Source organism: Salmo salar, chromosome 11 (genome assembly GCF_965601325.2).
Source record: "Salmo salar chromosome 11, fSalSal1, whole genome shotgun sequence".
NCBI lineage: Eukaryota > Metazoa > Chordata > Actinopteri > Salmoniformes > Salmonidae > Salmo > Salmo salar.
The window spans coordinates 57,897,945-57,915,112 of record NC_138301.1 but is presented as its reverse complement, the minus strand read 5'-3'; the positions used below and the strand labels follow the sequence as shown (position 1 = coordinate 57,915,112).

General features: G+C 42.6%; 1 protein-coding gene across 1 annotated transcript; it reads left to right on the top strand.

Moving 5' to 3' along the window:
• The first annotated feature begins 503 nt into the window (after positions 1-503).
• On the top strand, positions 504-15,897 carry LOC106592075 (intermembrane lipid transfer protein VPS13C-like). Its single transcript, XM_082958029.1, has 6 exons — positions 504-1,344; positions 4,608-4,731; positions 8,576-8,690; positions 11,758-11,849; positions 14,416-14,539; positions 15,080-15,897. Exons 2-6 carry the CDS (start codon positions 4,700-4,702, stop codon positions 15,257-15,259), a joined length of 543 nt encoding a protein of 180 aa, XP_082814155.1. The 5' UTR covers positions 504-1,344; positions 4,608-4,699; the 3' UTR covers positions 15,260-15,897.
• Positions 15,898-17,168: the final 1,271 nt, after the last annotated feature.

Sequence of the window (17,168 nt, the reverse complement as noted above, 5' to 3'; positions counted from 1 at the left end):
GATTCAGGACCTAAAGTAGTATCATCTACCGCTATTGATTCATGACCTAAAGTTGTATCATCTACCTCTATTGATTCAGGACCTAAAGTAGTATCATCTACCTATTGATTTAGGACCTAAAGTAGTATCATATACCTATTGATTCAGGACCTAAAGTAGTATCATCTATCTCTATTTATTCAGGACCTAAAGTAGTATCATATACCTATTGATTCAGGACCTAAAGTAGTATCATCTACCTCTATTGATTCAGGACCTAAAGTAGTATCATCTACCTCTATTGATTCAGGACCTAAAGTTGTATCATCTACCTCTATTGATTCAGGACCTAAAGTAGTATCATCTACCTATTGATTCAGGACCTAAAGTTTCATCATCTACCTCTATTGATTCAGGACCTAAAGTAGTATCATCTACCTATTGATTCAGGACCTAAAGTAGTATCATCTACCTCTATTGATTCAGGACCTAAAGTAGTATCATCTACCTATATTGATTCAGGACCTAAAGTAGTATCATCTACCTATTGATTCAGGACCTAAAGTAGCATCATCTACCTATTGATTCAGGACCTAAAGTAGTATCATCTACCTATTGATTTATGACCTAAAGTAGTATCATCTACCTCTATTGATTCAGGACCTAAAGTAGTATCATATACCTATTGATTCAGGACCTAAAGTAGCATCATCTACCTATTGATTCAGGACCTAAAGCTGTATCATCTACCTATTGATTCAGGACCTAAAGTAGTATCATCTACCTCTATTGATTCAGGACCTAAAGTTGTATAATCTACCTCTATTGATTCAGGACCTAAAGTAGTATCATCTACCTATTGATTCAGGACCTAAAGTAGGGTCATCTACCTCTATTGATTCAGGACCTAAAGTAGTATCATCTACCTCTATTGATTCAGGACCTAAAGTACTATCATCTACCTCTATTGATTCAGGACCTAAAGTAGTATCATCTACCTCCATTGATTCAGGACCTAAAGTAGTATCATCTACCTCTATTGATTCAGGACCTAAAGTAGGGTCATCTTCACTTGTCTTCTGTCCTGGGTCCTCCTTTAGAAGGCCAAGTCATGATAAGGCCAAGTCATGATAAGGTCAAGCTTTTCAAAACACAACAACAAATTAACCCTCTTCATTCAGGACAATGCTGTTAAATGTAATTACCACCCGAACAGAGTGGTTTTCAAGAGGTTGTTCTTTCCTGTTATTCTTGAATAGACCTTTTATGTTGGATACAATGGAACCCTGACGGTCCTCTCTCTCTCTCTCTCTCTGTAGGGGGTCGTTGGTGGGGTAACGGGCATCGTCACCAAACCTGTAGAAGGTATGTTTATTCACAACGCTCTGACCTGTTGCTGAACTCTTCTTCCGTTCACTGGAAAAAAACATGTCTCATCACTCATAAATGTTCAATAAATATTTCCTTTCCAATTTTGTGGGAAACAGAAGTTTGTCTCAATCCTTCAAAGATTTGGAGAATATATAGAATGTACAAAACATTAGGAACACCTGCTCTTTTCGTGACATAGACTGACCAGGTGAATCCAGGTGAAAGCTATGATCCCTTATTGATGTCACTTGTTAAATCCACTTCAATCAGTGTAGATGAAGGGGAGGAGACGGGTTTAATAAATATTTTCAAGCCTCGAAACAATTGAGACATGAATTGTCTATGTGTGTCATTCAGAGGGTGAATGGACAAGAACAGGGTATGGTAGTAGGTGCCAGGCACACCGGTTTGAGTGTCAAGAACTGCAATGCTGCTGGGTTTTTGATGCTCAACAGTTTCCCTGTGTGTATCAAGAATGGTCCACCACCCAAAGGACATCCAGCCAACTTGACACAACTATGGGAAGCATTAGAGTCAACATGGACCAGTATCCCTGTGGAACGCTGTTCGACACCTCGTAGATCTGATTTGAGTTATTAAGATCTCATATAGCCGTCGCCAACAGGGTGCGACACATAACGAAAAATACATTACAGACAAGAGACTACAATTTACATAGTGCATACATACAGTGCAATTTAACCCATTGACTTTTTCCACATTTTGTTACGTTACAGACTTGTTCTTAAATGGATTAAATTATTTTTTTTTCGCCCTCATCAATCAACACACAATACCACGTAATGACATCACAATACCACGTAATGACATCACAATACCACGTAATGACATCACAATACCACGTAATGACATCACAATACCACGTAATGACATCACAATACCACGTAATGACATCACAATACCACATAATGACATTACAATACCACGTAATGACATCACAATACCACGTAATGACATCACAATACCACGTAATGACATCACAATACCACATAATGACATCACAATACCACATAAAGACAAAGCAAAAACAGGTTGTTAGAAATGTTTGCAGCTGTATGCTCCTCAGACCAAATATTTTAATTTCATCCATATAAGAGTCACAGCAAAATATTTTGTATGATTTCTTATACACTATTTTAGCCCCAGCTTTTGGAACTTTGGCTTTCCTGGATATAGCCAATATGTTGTGATCGCTGCATCCAATGGATACAGCTTTAGAACAAAGTTCTACAGTATTAGTAAAAATGTGATCAGTACATGTGGAGGATCTTGTTCCTGTAGTGTTTGTAAACACCCTGGTAGGTTGATTAATAACCTGAACCAGATTACAGGCACTGGTTACAGTAAGAAGCTTCCTCTTAAGCAGACAGCTTGATGAAAACCAGTCAATATTCAGGTCCTCAAGAAAGTAGACCTCTCTGTTTACATCACATACAGTCGTGGCCAAACGTTTTGAGAATGACACAAATATTAATTTCCACAAAGTTTGCTGCTTCAGTGTCTTGAGATATTTTTGTCAGATGTTACTATGGAATACTGAAGTATAATTACAAGCATTTCATAAGTTTCAAAGGCTTTTATTGACAATTACATGAAGTTGATGCAAAGAGTCATTATTTGCAGTGTTGACCCTTATTTTTCAAGACCTCTGCAATCCGCCCTGGCATGCTATCAATTAAGTTCTGGGCCACATCCTAACTGATGGCAGCCCATTCTTGCATAATCAATGCTTGGAGTTTGTCAGAATTTGTGGGTTTTTGTTTGTCCACCCACCTCTTGAGGATTGGCCACAAGTTCTCAATGGGATTAAGGTCTGGGGAGTTTCCTGGCCATGGACTCAAAATATCTATGTTTTGTTCCCCGAGCCACTTAGTTATCACTTTTGCCTTATGGCAAGGTGCTCCATCATGTTGGAAAAGGCATTGTTCATCACCAAACTGTTCCTGGATGGTTGGGAGAAGTTGCTCTCGGAGGATGTGTTGGTACCATTCTTTATTAATGGCTGTGTTCTTAGGCAAAATTGTGAGTGAGCCCACTCCCTTGGCTGAGAAGCAACCCCACACATGAATGGTCTCAGGTTGCTTTACTGTTGGCATGACACAGGACTGATGGTAGCGCTCACCTTGTCTTCTTCGGACAAGCTTTTTTCCGGATGCCCCTAACAATCGGAAACGGGTTTCATCAGAGAAAATGACTTTACCCCAGTCCTCAGCAGTCCAATCCCTGTACCTTTTGCAGAATATCAGTCTCTCCCTGATGTTTTTCCCAGAGAGAATTGGCTTCTTTGCTGCCCTTCTTGACACCAGGCCATCCTCCAAAAGTCTTCGCCTCACTGTGCGTGCAGATGCACTCACACCTGCCTGCTGCCATTCCTGAGCAAGCTCTGTACTGGTGGTGCCCTGATCCCGCAGCTGAATCAACTTTATGAGATTGTCCTGGCGCTTGCTGGACTTTCTTGGGCTCCCTGAAGCCTTCTTCACAACAATTGAACCGCTCTCTTTGAAGTTCTTGATGATGCGATAAATGGTTGATTTAGGTGCAATCTTACTGGCAGCAATGTCCTTGCCTGTGAAGCCCTTTTTGTGCAAAGCAATGATGACGGCACATGTTTCCTTGCAGGTAACCATGGTTGACAGAGGAGTTATTCGAACTCAATCAGCATGACAGAGTGATCTCCAGCCTTGTCCTCGTCAGCACTCACACCTGTGTTAACGAGAGAATCTCTGACATGATGTCAGCTGGTCCTTTTGTGGCAGGGCTGAAATGCAGTGGAAATGTTTTTGGGCGATTCAGTTCATTTGCATGGCAAATTGGGACTTTGCAATTAATTGCAATTCATCTGATCACTCTTCATAACATTCTGGAGTATATGCAAATTACCATCATACAAACTGAGGCAGCAGACTGTGAAAATTAATATTTGTGTCATTCTCAAAACCTTTGGCCACGACTGTACACTATCAAGCATTTCACACATTATATTTAGATACTGACTATTAGCACTTGGTGGCCTATAGCAACCACAACACTTCAATAACACTTGACATAAGATCTTCTCTAAGCATTACGGGGGGGTGTAACTCAATATTAGGAAGGTGTTCTTAATGTTTTGTTCGCTCAGCGTATGTTGAACATGTCATTACTACATTTCCAGTGTAGTTTGCTTTGTGTGTTAACCTTTTCTAAACCAGAGGTCTAACTCTTGTTTTATTCTCTCTCTCTATCGCCCCCCTCAGGGGCCAAGAAGGAGGGAGCGGCAGGGTTCTTCAAGGGCATAGGGAAGGGTCTGGTGGGGGTGGTGGCCAGGCCGACAGGGGGCATCGTAGACATGGCCTCCAGCACCTTCCACGGCATACAGAGGTTAGTAGAGACAAATACAGGACACTAGAGGTTAGTAGAGACAAATACAGGACACTACAGAGGTTAGTAGAGAGACACGGGACACTACAGAGGTTAGTAGAGAGACACGGGACACTACAGAGGTTACTAGAGAGACACGGGACACTACAGAGGTTAGTAGAGAGACACGGGACACTACAGAGGTTAGTAGAGAGCCACGGGACACTACAGAGGTTAGTAGAGAGCCACGGGACACTACAGAGGTTAGTAGAGAGACACGGGACACTACAGAGGTTAGTAGAGAGACACGGGACACTACAGAGGTTAGTAGAGAGACACGGGACACTACAGAGGTTAATAGAGAGACACGGGAAACTACAGAGGTTAGTAGAGACGGGACACAGGACACTACAGAGGTTAGTAGAGAGACACGGGACACTACAGCAGTTAGTAGAGAGACACGGGACACTACAGAGGTTAGTAGAGAGACACAGGACACTACAGAGGTTAGTGGAGAGACACAGGACACTACAGAGGTTAGTAGAGACAAATACAGGACACTACAGAGGTTAGTAGAGGGACACAGGACACTACAGAGGTTATTGTGATTTTTGTGATTTTATTTGGAATGCTTTGTTTAATGTGGTATTGTGTCACATTATTTAACCATGTTTGTCTTTGTCTGCCAGTCATAACCATGTTTGTCTATGTCTGCCAGTCATAACCATGTTTGTCTATGTCTGCCAGTCATAACCGTGTTTGTCTATGTCTGCCAGTCATAACCATGTTTGTCTATGTCTGCCAGTCATAACTGTGTTTGTCTATGTCTGCCAGTCATAACCGTGTTTGTCTATGTCTGCCAGTCATAACCGTGTTTGTCTATGTCTGCCAGTCATAACCGTGTTTGTCTCTGTCTGCCAGTCATAGCCGTGTTTGTCTATGTCTCCCAGTCATAACCATGTTTGTCTATGTCTGCCAGTCATAACCGTGTTTGTCTATGTCTGCCAGTCATAACCATGTTTGTCTATGTCTGCCAGTCATAACTGTGTTTGTCTATGTCTGCCAGTCATAACCGTGTTTGTCTATGTCTGCCAGTCATAACCGTGTTTGTCTATGTCTGCCAGTCATAACCGTGTTTGTCTCTGTCTGCCAGTCATAGCCGTGTTTGTCTATGTCTCCCAGTCATAACCGTGTTTGTCTATGTCTGCCAGTCATAACCGTGTTTGTCTATGTCTGCCAGTCATAACCGTGTTTGTCTATGTCTGCCAGTCATAACCGTGTTTGTCTATGTCTGCCAGTCATAACCGTGTTTGTCTCTGTCTGCCAGTCATAACCGTGTTTGTCTCTGTCTGCCAGTCATAACCGTGTTTGTCTCTGTCTGCCAGTCATAACCGTGTTTGTCTATGTCTGCCAGTCATAACCGTGTTTGTCTCTGTCTGCCAGTCATAACCTTGTTTGTCTCTGTCTGCCAGTCATAACGTGTTTGTCTCTGTCTGCCAGTCATAACCGTGTTTGTCTCTGTCTGCCAGTCATAACCGTGTTTGTCTCTGTCTGCCAGTCATAACCGTGTTTGTCTCTGTCTGCCAGTCATAACCGTGTTTGTCTCTGTCTGCCAGTCATAACCGTGTTTGTCTCTGTCTGCCAGTCATAACCGTGTTTGTCTCTGTCTGCCAGTCATAACCATGTTTGTCTATGTCTGCCAGTCATAACCATGTTTGTCTATGTCTGCCAGTCATAACCATGTTTGTCTCTGTCTGCCAGTCATAACCGTGTTTGTCTCTGTCTGCCAGTCATAACCGTGTTTGTCTCTGTCTGCCAGTCATAACCATGTTTGTCTCTGTCTGCCAGTCATAACCATGTTTGTCTATGTCTGCCAGTCATAACCATGTTGGGTGCTTTATGTTCTGTTCATTATAATTCTGTGAGCTGACTAATTTTGTAAACTGTTGTGTTTTCATTTTGTTTTCTCATAAAGTTAATGCCTTGGAGATGTTGTTTTTATCTTTCTGTTGAGTGAGTATTTGGTGAGATGTGGGAAAGCTTTGGTAATGACTGGGCGGCCATAGTGAACACTTCTTGTTCACGTGACCTACACCGGGATCATAGGGGAGGGGTTTGGGACTATAGGGGAGGGGTTTGGGACTATAGGGCAGGGGTTTGGGACTCTAGAGGAGGGGTTTGGGACTCTAGGGGAGGGGTTTGGGACTATAGGGGAGGGGTTTGGGACTCTAGAGGAGGGGTTTGGGACTCTAGGGGAGGGGTTTGGGACTCTAGGGGAGGGGTTTGGGACTATAGGGGAGGGGTTTGGGACTATAGGGGGGGGTTTCGGACTCTAGGGGAGGGGTTTGGGACTCTAGGGGAAGGGTTTGGGACTATAGGGGAGGGGTTTGGGACTATAGGGGAGGGGTTTGGCTGGCATGGAGGGTTAGTTGTCTTTCCCATAGATCAGATTGTCTGTCAGAGAGGTAAGTGACTGCATGGTGTTGAAGTAGTTATTATGCTGTTATAACATGCTGTTCCAGATCAAACCAAAGGAAATGATTGGTTAACGCTGAACATTTAACCCCTCCCCCCTCCATCATTGTTAACGCTGCTTCTGACCTGACTCCTCTCCCTGCTCCATACTGCAGCATCGTGAGGTCCAACAGACTAAACCCCATGAGGACTGAACAGACTGGGAGAGAAGCAAGACTTATAATGTTACTATGAAGCTCTTTAAAGATTAGAGCTGCTGTTCTCAGCAGGTCGTTCTGTATCTCAGTAACTTAACATCACGTTGGATTCCAACTGCGGTCAGACCAGCAGACACATAGACTCTTCCTCTGTCACGTCGCTGATAAAAGTCACACTCAAGCCCATCCTCCACCTGTTCTCTCCTCTGGGATTGGCCGACTGCACGAGCGCACGACCACTGCCATGCAGAGATTGGCAGTTTGGCAACGTTTTTTTTTTTTGTTGCAAAAATGTTTAAAAAAAGAAACAAACATATAGACAATATAATATCTACACAATGTGTCAGGAACCCAAGCTGTATTGACCCTGGGGGGCTCCAGGTCTGTGATAGGCTGATGTAATGCATTGTAGAGTGGAATGGCATTATGGGGGAAATGTGCTGGCATGTAGCTGGTTAGTTTACATTGTTGATTATGGGGCTGAAATGGCTCTGCCAACAGCACTCTGACTGGAGAACACAGCCAAGTAGACCATCCAGTCTCTACTGTCACTTTAACCCCCCCTAGCTTTCTCATAACCTCCCTTCCTCTCACCTCTCAGGTATCTAATGTTGAGCCAAAACATTCCTAATTCCCCAGTGGTTCTGAAATGCCAAAACACAGGCCGCCCCCCACCATCACATAGTATTTCTGTTCATTCACCACCACGTCATTCATTATCCTTCACAAAGCATATTAATCACTTATCAATTCCTGATAACCTGATGAAATTATTGTTCCATGCTTTCACACTAGAGGTAACGAAAGGTGAGATACTGGAACACACACACACACGTGCGCGTGTACGTGCACGCATACATACTCATGCACCGTTTGCCTCCCCCTTTGGGCTGAACGGTTTTTAAGTTAGTGATTTCTTTCAGAAGCAGGATTCAGCTAGTGCTGATGGTTTTGCTGTAATGTTATCCTACTGCTACTGTTTCATTGGGAAGACATTGCATAGCAGTTTTGTTATGAGTTTGGGTCCGAAAGCAAACTAGTTCTTGTTCTTGCTTTATTCATGAAAACCCCTTTTGGATGTTGGGGTTGTGATTGGCTCTGTGCGATATGACGGTGAATTTTGATCGGCTGTGAGATCTGACGGTGTGTTGTGATTGGCTCTGTGAGATCTGACGGTGCGTTGTGATTGGCAGGGTGGCAGAATCGACAGAGGAAGTGACCAAGCTGAGGCCGGTCAGACTGATCCGAGAGGACGGAATCATCAGACCGTACGACCAGGAGGACGCCAAGGGTTACGACCTATTCCAGGTTAGCAACCCACCTTAGAACAACACTAAAACCCCCATGGCTGGACGTAGAATTGTCCAGGTTGGAGAAAAGGGGGACCATATAACAACTGTTGCTTTTTCCTATTTCGATTTCTGCACTTTTCTGTTCTAAATTATATATTTTTTAATTTGTCCTTATACACTCTTAAATTACATGTCTGTAACAACGACGGAGTCAATCTGAAAGTGTAATCTTGAAACCAATGAGTTCAATTTTTTGTCTTTAGAGAAATGAAACGTTCATGTCTTTCTCTTTGACACCGCTGGCCTTGAAGTGTCAGTCTTTTTTCTTTTCACTTCTAATTTCCTCTCTGTCCTTTTGTGTGTTTTTCTCGCTCACTCTCTCTTTCTTTCTCCTTCATGCAGCATGATGAGGAATAGAAGGGGGTTTGAGGTTGATTATGGGCTTGTGTGTTCTCTACATGATGTAATTCAATTGCTAGTAATCAATGGACACTTATCTTAGTTCTATCAACAGCCAGTTGATGTTGAGTTAAAATGTCTGATCGTTGATTTGTTGACACACACATAGGTGAAGCTCTGTATCTATGTCAAGGTTTAATCTCCTTCCTATATCTGGTTTGTAAATGTGTATACTATGCTGATTTCATGACTCTTAATTCAGTTTTCTTTGCTGAAAACTGAATTGTTTTGCATGCCAAAGGGAAAGAAATCTCTGTCCGTACAATACCTCAGTCTTGTTTTTAAGTCAGGTTTTTATATTACTTTTGCCAAATGAAATATTTTGCAATTTTTTTCTTCATATTTACAGAATTAGGAAATGAAACGATTTAGCCTGCTATAATATATGCAGATGATTTGTCCAGCCCTTATAAGCTACCCTATAATTTTTTTTTTTTAAATGATTGAAAATAATATTTTACTAAAGAAATGTAGTCGTTTGTTTTTTGACTAGTAACGATACTCCTGCAGAAGTTAGCAATATTTTTATAAAAGGTTCATAGCATCACCTTGGAAATCACTGCTTTCGTATCTGTATATACAGTATGCACTCATAATCATATATTGATGCTATACTCTTAAATTACTTTGTGTATGAGTTACTATAACCGTATGCTAAATGATTTAGAAACTGTGTTATTGTTCAAAGAAGCATGACCAAATTAATGTTATATTTGATAGATACTTTGTAATTATTTTCCAACATATATATACCACACAGCCACAATCCTTAACTCTCTAGTTAGTCTGACTGCCTTAAACTATATGAATGTATGTTAATGTGACGGGTAATGGTTTATTTCTATTGGTCAATACATTCACTATGTTCTATTCTATGTGTTGTCACTTTCAACCTGAAATCTAATAAACCTGTATACACTCACTTAATTACATGTGGAAAATTCATTGCAGTGATTTGCTCGTTTACAGTAAAGTTAGAAATTAGAAAGGGAAGTTTAGCTACAACATAATTGTGTTATTATTAGATTACAAATGAAGACGTGAGCTGTGTTCGAATAGTCATAATCACCCCACTAACCGTATTATTTGTGAGGTGAAGTGAGTATGCTTGTTGGTCGTAGTATGGATATAGTTAGTATGCCAAAATATAACGGATGTCGTACTAAATTCGCCAAAATACGAAGTATAAATGCTTTTCGTGCTTTTATGACCCATAATGCAATTCTTCAGAAAATGGGCGTGGCTTCACAACGTTTTCAGATTTGAAGAAAATGGCAGAAAATATACAGCCCGAAGAGAGCAGATACAAATTCATTGCTTTAACTAATTATGACAAATGTTAAGAAAATGTTGAGCAATTTAATAAAGTAATGACTTTTCAAATAAGTTACGTTACATGTTATGTTGGCTGACAATTTGTTAGCTACGCTATCCTTACGAACCACATAGCATTACAGCAGTATGTACCGGTATGTTAGCTACGCTATCCTTACGAACCGCATAGCATTACTGCAGTATGTACCGGTATGTTAGCTATGCTATCCTTACGAACCGCATAGCATTACTGCAGTATGTACCGGTATGTTAGCTATGCTATCCTTATGAACCGCATAGCATTACAGCAGTATGTACCGGTATGTTAGCTACGCTATCCTTACGAACCGCATAGCATTACTGCAGTATGTACCGGTATGTTAGCTACGCTATCCTTACGAACCGCATAGCATTACTGCAGTATGTACCGGTATGTTAGCTACGCTATCCTTACGAACCGCATAGCATTACAGCAGAGTTTACCGGTATGTTAGCTACGCTATCCTTATGAACGGCATAGCATTACTGCAGTATGTACCGGTACGTTAGCTAGTTACCTAACTAACTACCCAACGTTTATTGACTTGATTATTCACATCATTCTTAGCTAAGTGGTATAGTCGTTGTGCGTTTCAATCGACGTTGTTAACTCTGGCTATCTACTCTGATTTCAGAACACTCTCGCGCAGAATAACTGATGAATTTACAAAACGCTCAACACTCGTAGAATAATAAACATCAGCAACAAAAAAAAGATTAATTAAATTGTTGACAGTAACACAGTTACAGTCACCAAGGCTCTGGATAACTTGAAAACAGCCTAACCAGCTCTGCGAGGGCGAGTATAATGGTCAGAGTGAGGTGTCTGGAAGTAGCTAGCCAACGTTAGCCAGTTAGCTTGGGTGCTTGACTGCCGTTGAACGCTCGGATCAACCCTACTCCTCGTGTGCGCTCTGAACGCTCCGAGAGCGAAACGCTCTCAAATTTACAAACGGACAATCTGTCAACGCTCTGGATTTGACGAAGGCCCAGAGTGCACTACGGCACCCCAGATTTTTACGAACACACCCGAAATCGTAAAATGTTTAGCTAGTCATTTGTTATGCTAACAAGCTAGCAAGAGGTTGCATAGCAACAGCATCAACTTCCAGTAGACAGGCGACGCTCTAGTACGCTCAACTGAAACGATACCGTTCGGTTTACAGTATACTAAAGTAAACTAATAGTATGTAGTATACAGGAAGTTAGTATGGGTATTCGAACACAGCTAATGTATTGTATGTTTTCACACATGGACACTGCTCCTTCAGAGGTCAGAGATCAAGCAGCTGGAAGGAGAGATCTTCAGAGAACACTGTTTATACCCTGGACACAGGAAGACCAACATTATAGTGACCAACAGGTACATTATGGAAGACTTCAGTTCAACGTGACTAGTGCCTCAGGGTAGACATTTTGTGTTGTATATTGGGGATACTGGTTTGAGAAGACACTTTAACTGAAAAGGTCTTTAACAAATTGTGCATTCAAGGAAAGTATTCAGACCCCTTGACTTTTTCCACATTTTTGTTACTTTACAGCCTTATTCAAAAATTGATTAAATAAATACAAATTCTCATCAATCTAAACACAATACCTCATAATGACAAATTGAAAACAAGTTTTTAGACATTTTTGCAAATTTATTACAAAAAAAAAACGTATACCTTATTTACATAAGTATTCAGACCCTTTGCTATGAGACCTGAAATTGAGCTCAGGTGCATCCTGTTTCCATTGGATCAGCCTTGAGATGTTTATACAACTTGATTGGACTCCACCTGTGGTAAATTCAATTGATTGGACATGCCTTGGAAAGAGGCACACCTCAAATCGGGTCCAATCAATTGAATTTACCACAGGTGGCCTCCAATCAAGTTGTAGAAACATCTCAAGGATGATCGATGGAAACAAGATGCACCTGAGATCAATTTCAGGTCTCATAGCAAAGGGTCTGAATGGTAATGTAAATAGGGTATTTCAGTTTTTCATTTGTAATAAATTAGCAACATTTTGTAAAAACCTGTTTTAGCTTTGTCATTGGGTATTGTGTTTAGATTGATTAGGGAAAAAATGCATTTAATCAATTTTAGAATAAGGCTATAACGTAACAAATTGTGGAAGAAGGGAAGGGGTCTGAATACTTTCTGAATGCACTGTGTGTATACCTACAGTACCAGTCAAAAGTTTGGACACACCAACTCATTCCAGGGTTTTTCTTTATTTTTACTATTTTCTACATTGCAGAATAATAGTGAAGACATCAAAACTGTGAAATAACACATATGGAAATATGTAGTAACCACAAACGTGTTAAACAAATCCAAATATATTTGAGATTATTCAAAATAGCCACCCTTTGCCTTGATGACAGCTTTGCACACTCTTGGCATTCTCTCAACCAGCTTCACCTGGAATTATTTTCCAACAGTCTTGCAGGAGTTCCCACATATGCTGAACACTTGTTGGCTGCTTTTCCTTCACTCTGGGGTCCAACTCATCCCAAACCCTCTCAATTGGGTTGAGGTCGGGTGATTATGTAGGCCAGGTCATCTGATGCAGCACTCCATCACTCTCCTTCTTGGTCAAATAGCCCTTACACAGCCTGGAGGTGTGTTGGGTCATTGTCCTGTTGAAAAACAAATGATAGTTCCACTAAGCCCAAACCAGATGGGATGGTGTGTTTCTGCAGAATGCTGTGGGAGCCATGCTGGTTGAGTGTGCCTTGAATTGTAAATAAATCACTGACAGTGTCACCAGCAAAGAACCATCACACCTCCTCCTCCATGCTTCACGGTGGGAACCACACATGCGGAGATCATCCGTTCACCTACTCTGCGTCTCACAAAGACACGGCGGTTGGAACCAAACATTTAAAATTTGAACTCATCAGACCAAAGGACAGATTTCCACCAGTCTAATGTCCATTGCTCGTGTTTCTTGGCCCAAGCAAGTCTCTTCTTCTTATTGGTGTCCTTTAGTAGTGGTTTCTTTGCAGCAATTTGACCATGAAGGCCTAATTCACAGTCTCCTCTGAACAGTTGATGTTGAGATGTGTCTTTTACTTGAACTCTGAAGCATTTATTTGGGCTTTCATTTCTGAGGCTGGTAACTTTAATGAATTTATCCTCTGCAGCAGAGGTAACTCTGGGTCTTCCTTCCTGTGGCGGTGCTCATGAGAGCCAGTTTCATCATAGCGCTTGATGGTTTTTGCAACTGTACTTGAAGAAACTTTCAAAGTTCTTGAAATGTTCCGGATTGACTGACCTTCATGTCTTAAAGTAATGATGGACTGTCGTTTCTCTTTGCTTATTTGAGCTGTTCTTGCCATAATATGGACTTGGTCTTTTACCAAATAAGACTATCTTCTGTATACCACCCCTACCTTGTCACAACACAACTGATTGGCTCATACGCATTAAGAAGGAAAGAAATTCCATAAATGTACTTTTAACAAGGCACACCTGATAATTGAAACGCATTCCAGGTGACTACCTCATGAAGCTGGTTGAGAGAATGCCAAGTGTGCAAAACTGTCATCAAGGAAAAGGGTGGCTACTTTGAAGAATCTCAAATATAAAATATATTTTCATTTAACACTTTTTTTCGTTACTACATGATTCCATATGTGTTATTTCATAGTTTTGATGTCTTCACTAAAATTCTACAATGCAGAAAATAGTAAAAAATTAACTAGAATGAGTAGGTGTCTCCAAACTTTTGACTGATAGATACTACTAGATAGATACTACTATATACAGTAGATCTACAGTATCTATATATTCATTAAACACTCCTGCATTCATTGTGTATGAATTAACGTTACTGTCGATGAAGTACAATTATTCTAATATTGAGGTTGTCATGTATTTTGCCCTTTTATCACGTTCTAACTCATAGGCCCCGTGACATCTCTTGTTTTCCTACAGGAGAGTGATGTGTGTGAAGGAGGTGGAGTTTGTGGGACACTTCAACAAAGAGTGGGAGTGTCTGTTTGAGTATTTCTCAAGGCCTCCATACGTGGAAGGAGGCGACCTGGTGATCTACTGCAAGGTCTGGCTGAGACATTTTTACCTGACACATTAAATAGCATCCTTAGGTCCAGTCAGAACTATTTTTAAAATTCACTCACTTACTTACTTAATTACTTGCATCCTTATCTCCTTGGGTATTGTATTGGGACAATCTCTTTGTCTGACGACAGGAACAGAACAAGTATTGTATTGGGACTGAATCTCTTTGTCTGACGACAGGAACAGAACAAGTATTGTATTGGGACTGAATCTCTTTGTCTGACGACAGGAACAGAACAAGTATTGTATTGGGACTGAATCTCTTTGTCTGACGACAGGAACAGAACAAGTATTGTATTGGACTGAATCTCTTTGTCTGACGGCAGGAACAGAACAAGTATTGTAAAGGGACTGAATCTATTTGTCTGACGACAGGAACAGAACAAGTATTGTATTGGACTGAATCTCTTTGTCTGACGGCAGGAACAGAACAAGTATTGTAATGGGACTGAATCTCTTTGTCTGACGACAGGAACAGAACAAGTATTGTATTGGACTGAATCTCTTTGTCTGACGGCAGGAACAGAACAAGCTGAAGTTCCAAAAGAGAGATGGACTGGAACCCATGAGAGTGCTGCACCTCAAGTACCCTGCCACTGCCAAGGTCCCAATAATACACCTTTTTGTGTGTGTGTGTGTGCTTGTGTTCGACCCACACTACCTAACGGTCTCTCCTCCTCCTCCTGTAGAAACTGTGTGAGGCTATAGAGCAGGCGCAGTCGGCCCAGAGGCAGCATCGGATGGTGAAGCAAAAATCACAGCGCTTTCTCAAACTGGGAGACAAGTGTTGATGTCATCAGAACGATGTCGCCGCTGCCCAGCATGAAGTCCTGATTACCCAGAATGAAGTCCTGATTACCCAGAATGAAGTCCTGATTACCCAGAATGAAGTCCTGATTACCCAGCATGAAGTCCTGATTACCCAGCATGAAGTCCTGATTACCCAGAATGATGTCATAATTACCCAGAACGATGTCATGATTACCCAGAATGATGTTACCGCTGCCCAGAATAATGTCATGATTACCCAGCCTGACGTAATCGCTACTCAGTAGGTCACCACTGATCAGCCTGTACACTGTTCCTGCTACTGTACTGCCCAGCCGAACACACTGGTACTGCCCAGCACAACACACTGGTACTGCCCAGCACAACACACTGGTACTGCCCAGCACAACACACTGATACTGCCCAGCACAACACACTGATACTGCCCAGCACAACACACTGATACTGCCCAGCACAACACACTGGTACTGCCCAGCACAACACACTGATACTGCCCAGCACAACACACTGGTACTGCCCAGCACAACACACTGATACTGCCCAGCACAACACACTGGTACTGTACTGCCCAGCCCAATACACTGGTACTGTACTGCCCAGCCCAACACACTGGTACTGCCCAGCCCAATACACTGGTACTGTACTGCCCAGCCCAACACACTGCTACTGTACTGCCCAGCCCAACACACTGCTACTGTACTGCCCAACACACTGCTACTTTACTGCCCAGCCCAACACACTGCTACTTTACTGCCCAGCCCAACACACTGCTACTGTACTGCCCAACACACTGCTACTGTACTGCCCAGCCCAACACACTGCTACTGTACTGCCCAGCACACTGCTACTGTACTGCCCAGCCCAACACAATGCTACTGTACTGCCCAGCCCAGCACACTGCTACTGTACTGCGCAGCCCAACACACTGCTACTGTACTGCCCAGCACACTGCTACTGTACTGCCCAGCCCAACACACTGCTACTGTACTGCCCAACACACTGCTACTGTACTGCCCAGCCCAACACACTGCTACTGTACTGCCCAGCACACTGCTACTGTACTGCCCAGCCCAACACACTGCTACTGTACTGCCCAGCACACTGCTACTGTACTGCCCAGCACACTGCTACTGTACTGCCCAGCACACTGCTACTGTACTGCCCAGCCCAACACACTGCTACTGTACTGCCCAGCACACTGCTACTGTACTGCCCAGCCCAACACACTGCTACTGTACTGCCCAACACACTGCTACTGTACTGCCCAGCCCAACACACTGCTACTGTACTGCCCAGCCCAACACACTGCTACTGTACTGCCCAGCCCAACACACTGCTACTGTACTGCCCAACACACTGCTACTGTACTGCCCAGTCCAACACACTGCTACTGTACTGCCCAGTCCAACACACTGCTACTGTACTGCCCAGTCCAACACACTGCTACTGTACTGCCCAGCCCAACACACTGCTACTGTACTGCCCAGACCAACACACTGCTACTGTACTGCCCAGCCCAACACACTGCTACTGTACTGCCCAATACACTGCTACTGTACTGCCCAGACCAACACACTGCTACTGTACTGCCCAACACACTGCTACTGTACTGCCCAACACACTGCTACTGTACTGCCCAACACACTGCTACTGTACTGCCCAACACACTGCTACTGTAATGCCCAGCACACTGCTACTGTACTGCCCAGCACACTGCTCCTGTACTGCCCAGCACACTGCTACTGTACTGCCCAACACACTGCTACTGTACTGCCCAGCCCAACACACTGCTACTGCCCAGCCCAACACACTGCTACTGC

Bases quoted from the DNA above. Each gene is read 5' to 3' on its own strand.
- LOC106592075 (XM_082958029.1), top strand. From the start codon at position 4,700: ATGGCCTCCAGCACCTTCCACGGCATACAGAG. The intron at 8,691-11,757 runs GTTAGCAACCCA...CTGCTCCTTCAG, and splicing joins AGGGTTACGACCTATTCCAG to AGGTCAGAGATCAAGCAGCT. The intron at 11,850-14,415 runs GTACATTATGGA...GTTTTCCTACAG, and splicing joins AACATTATAGTGACCAACAG to GAGAGTGATGTGTGTGAAGG.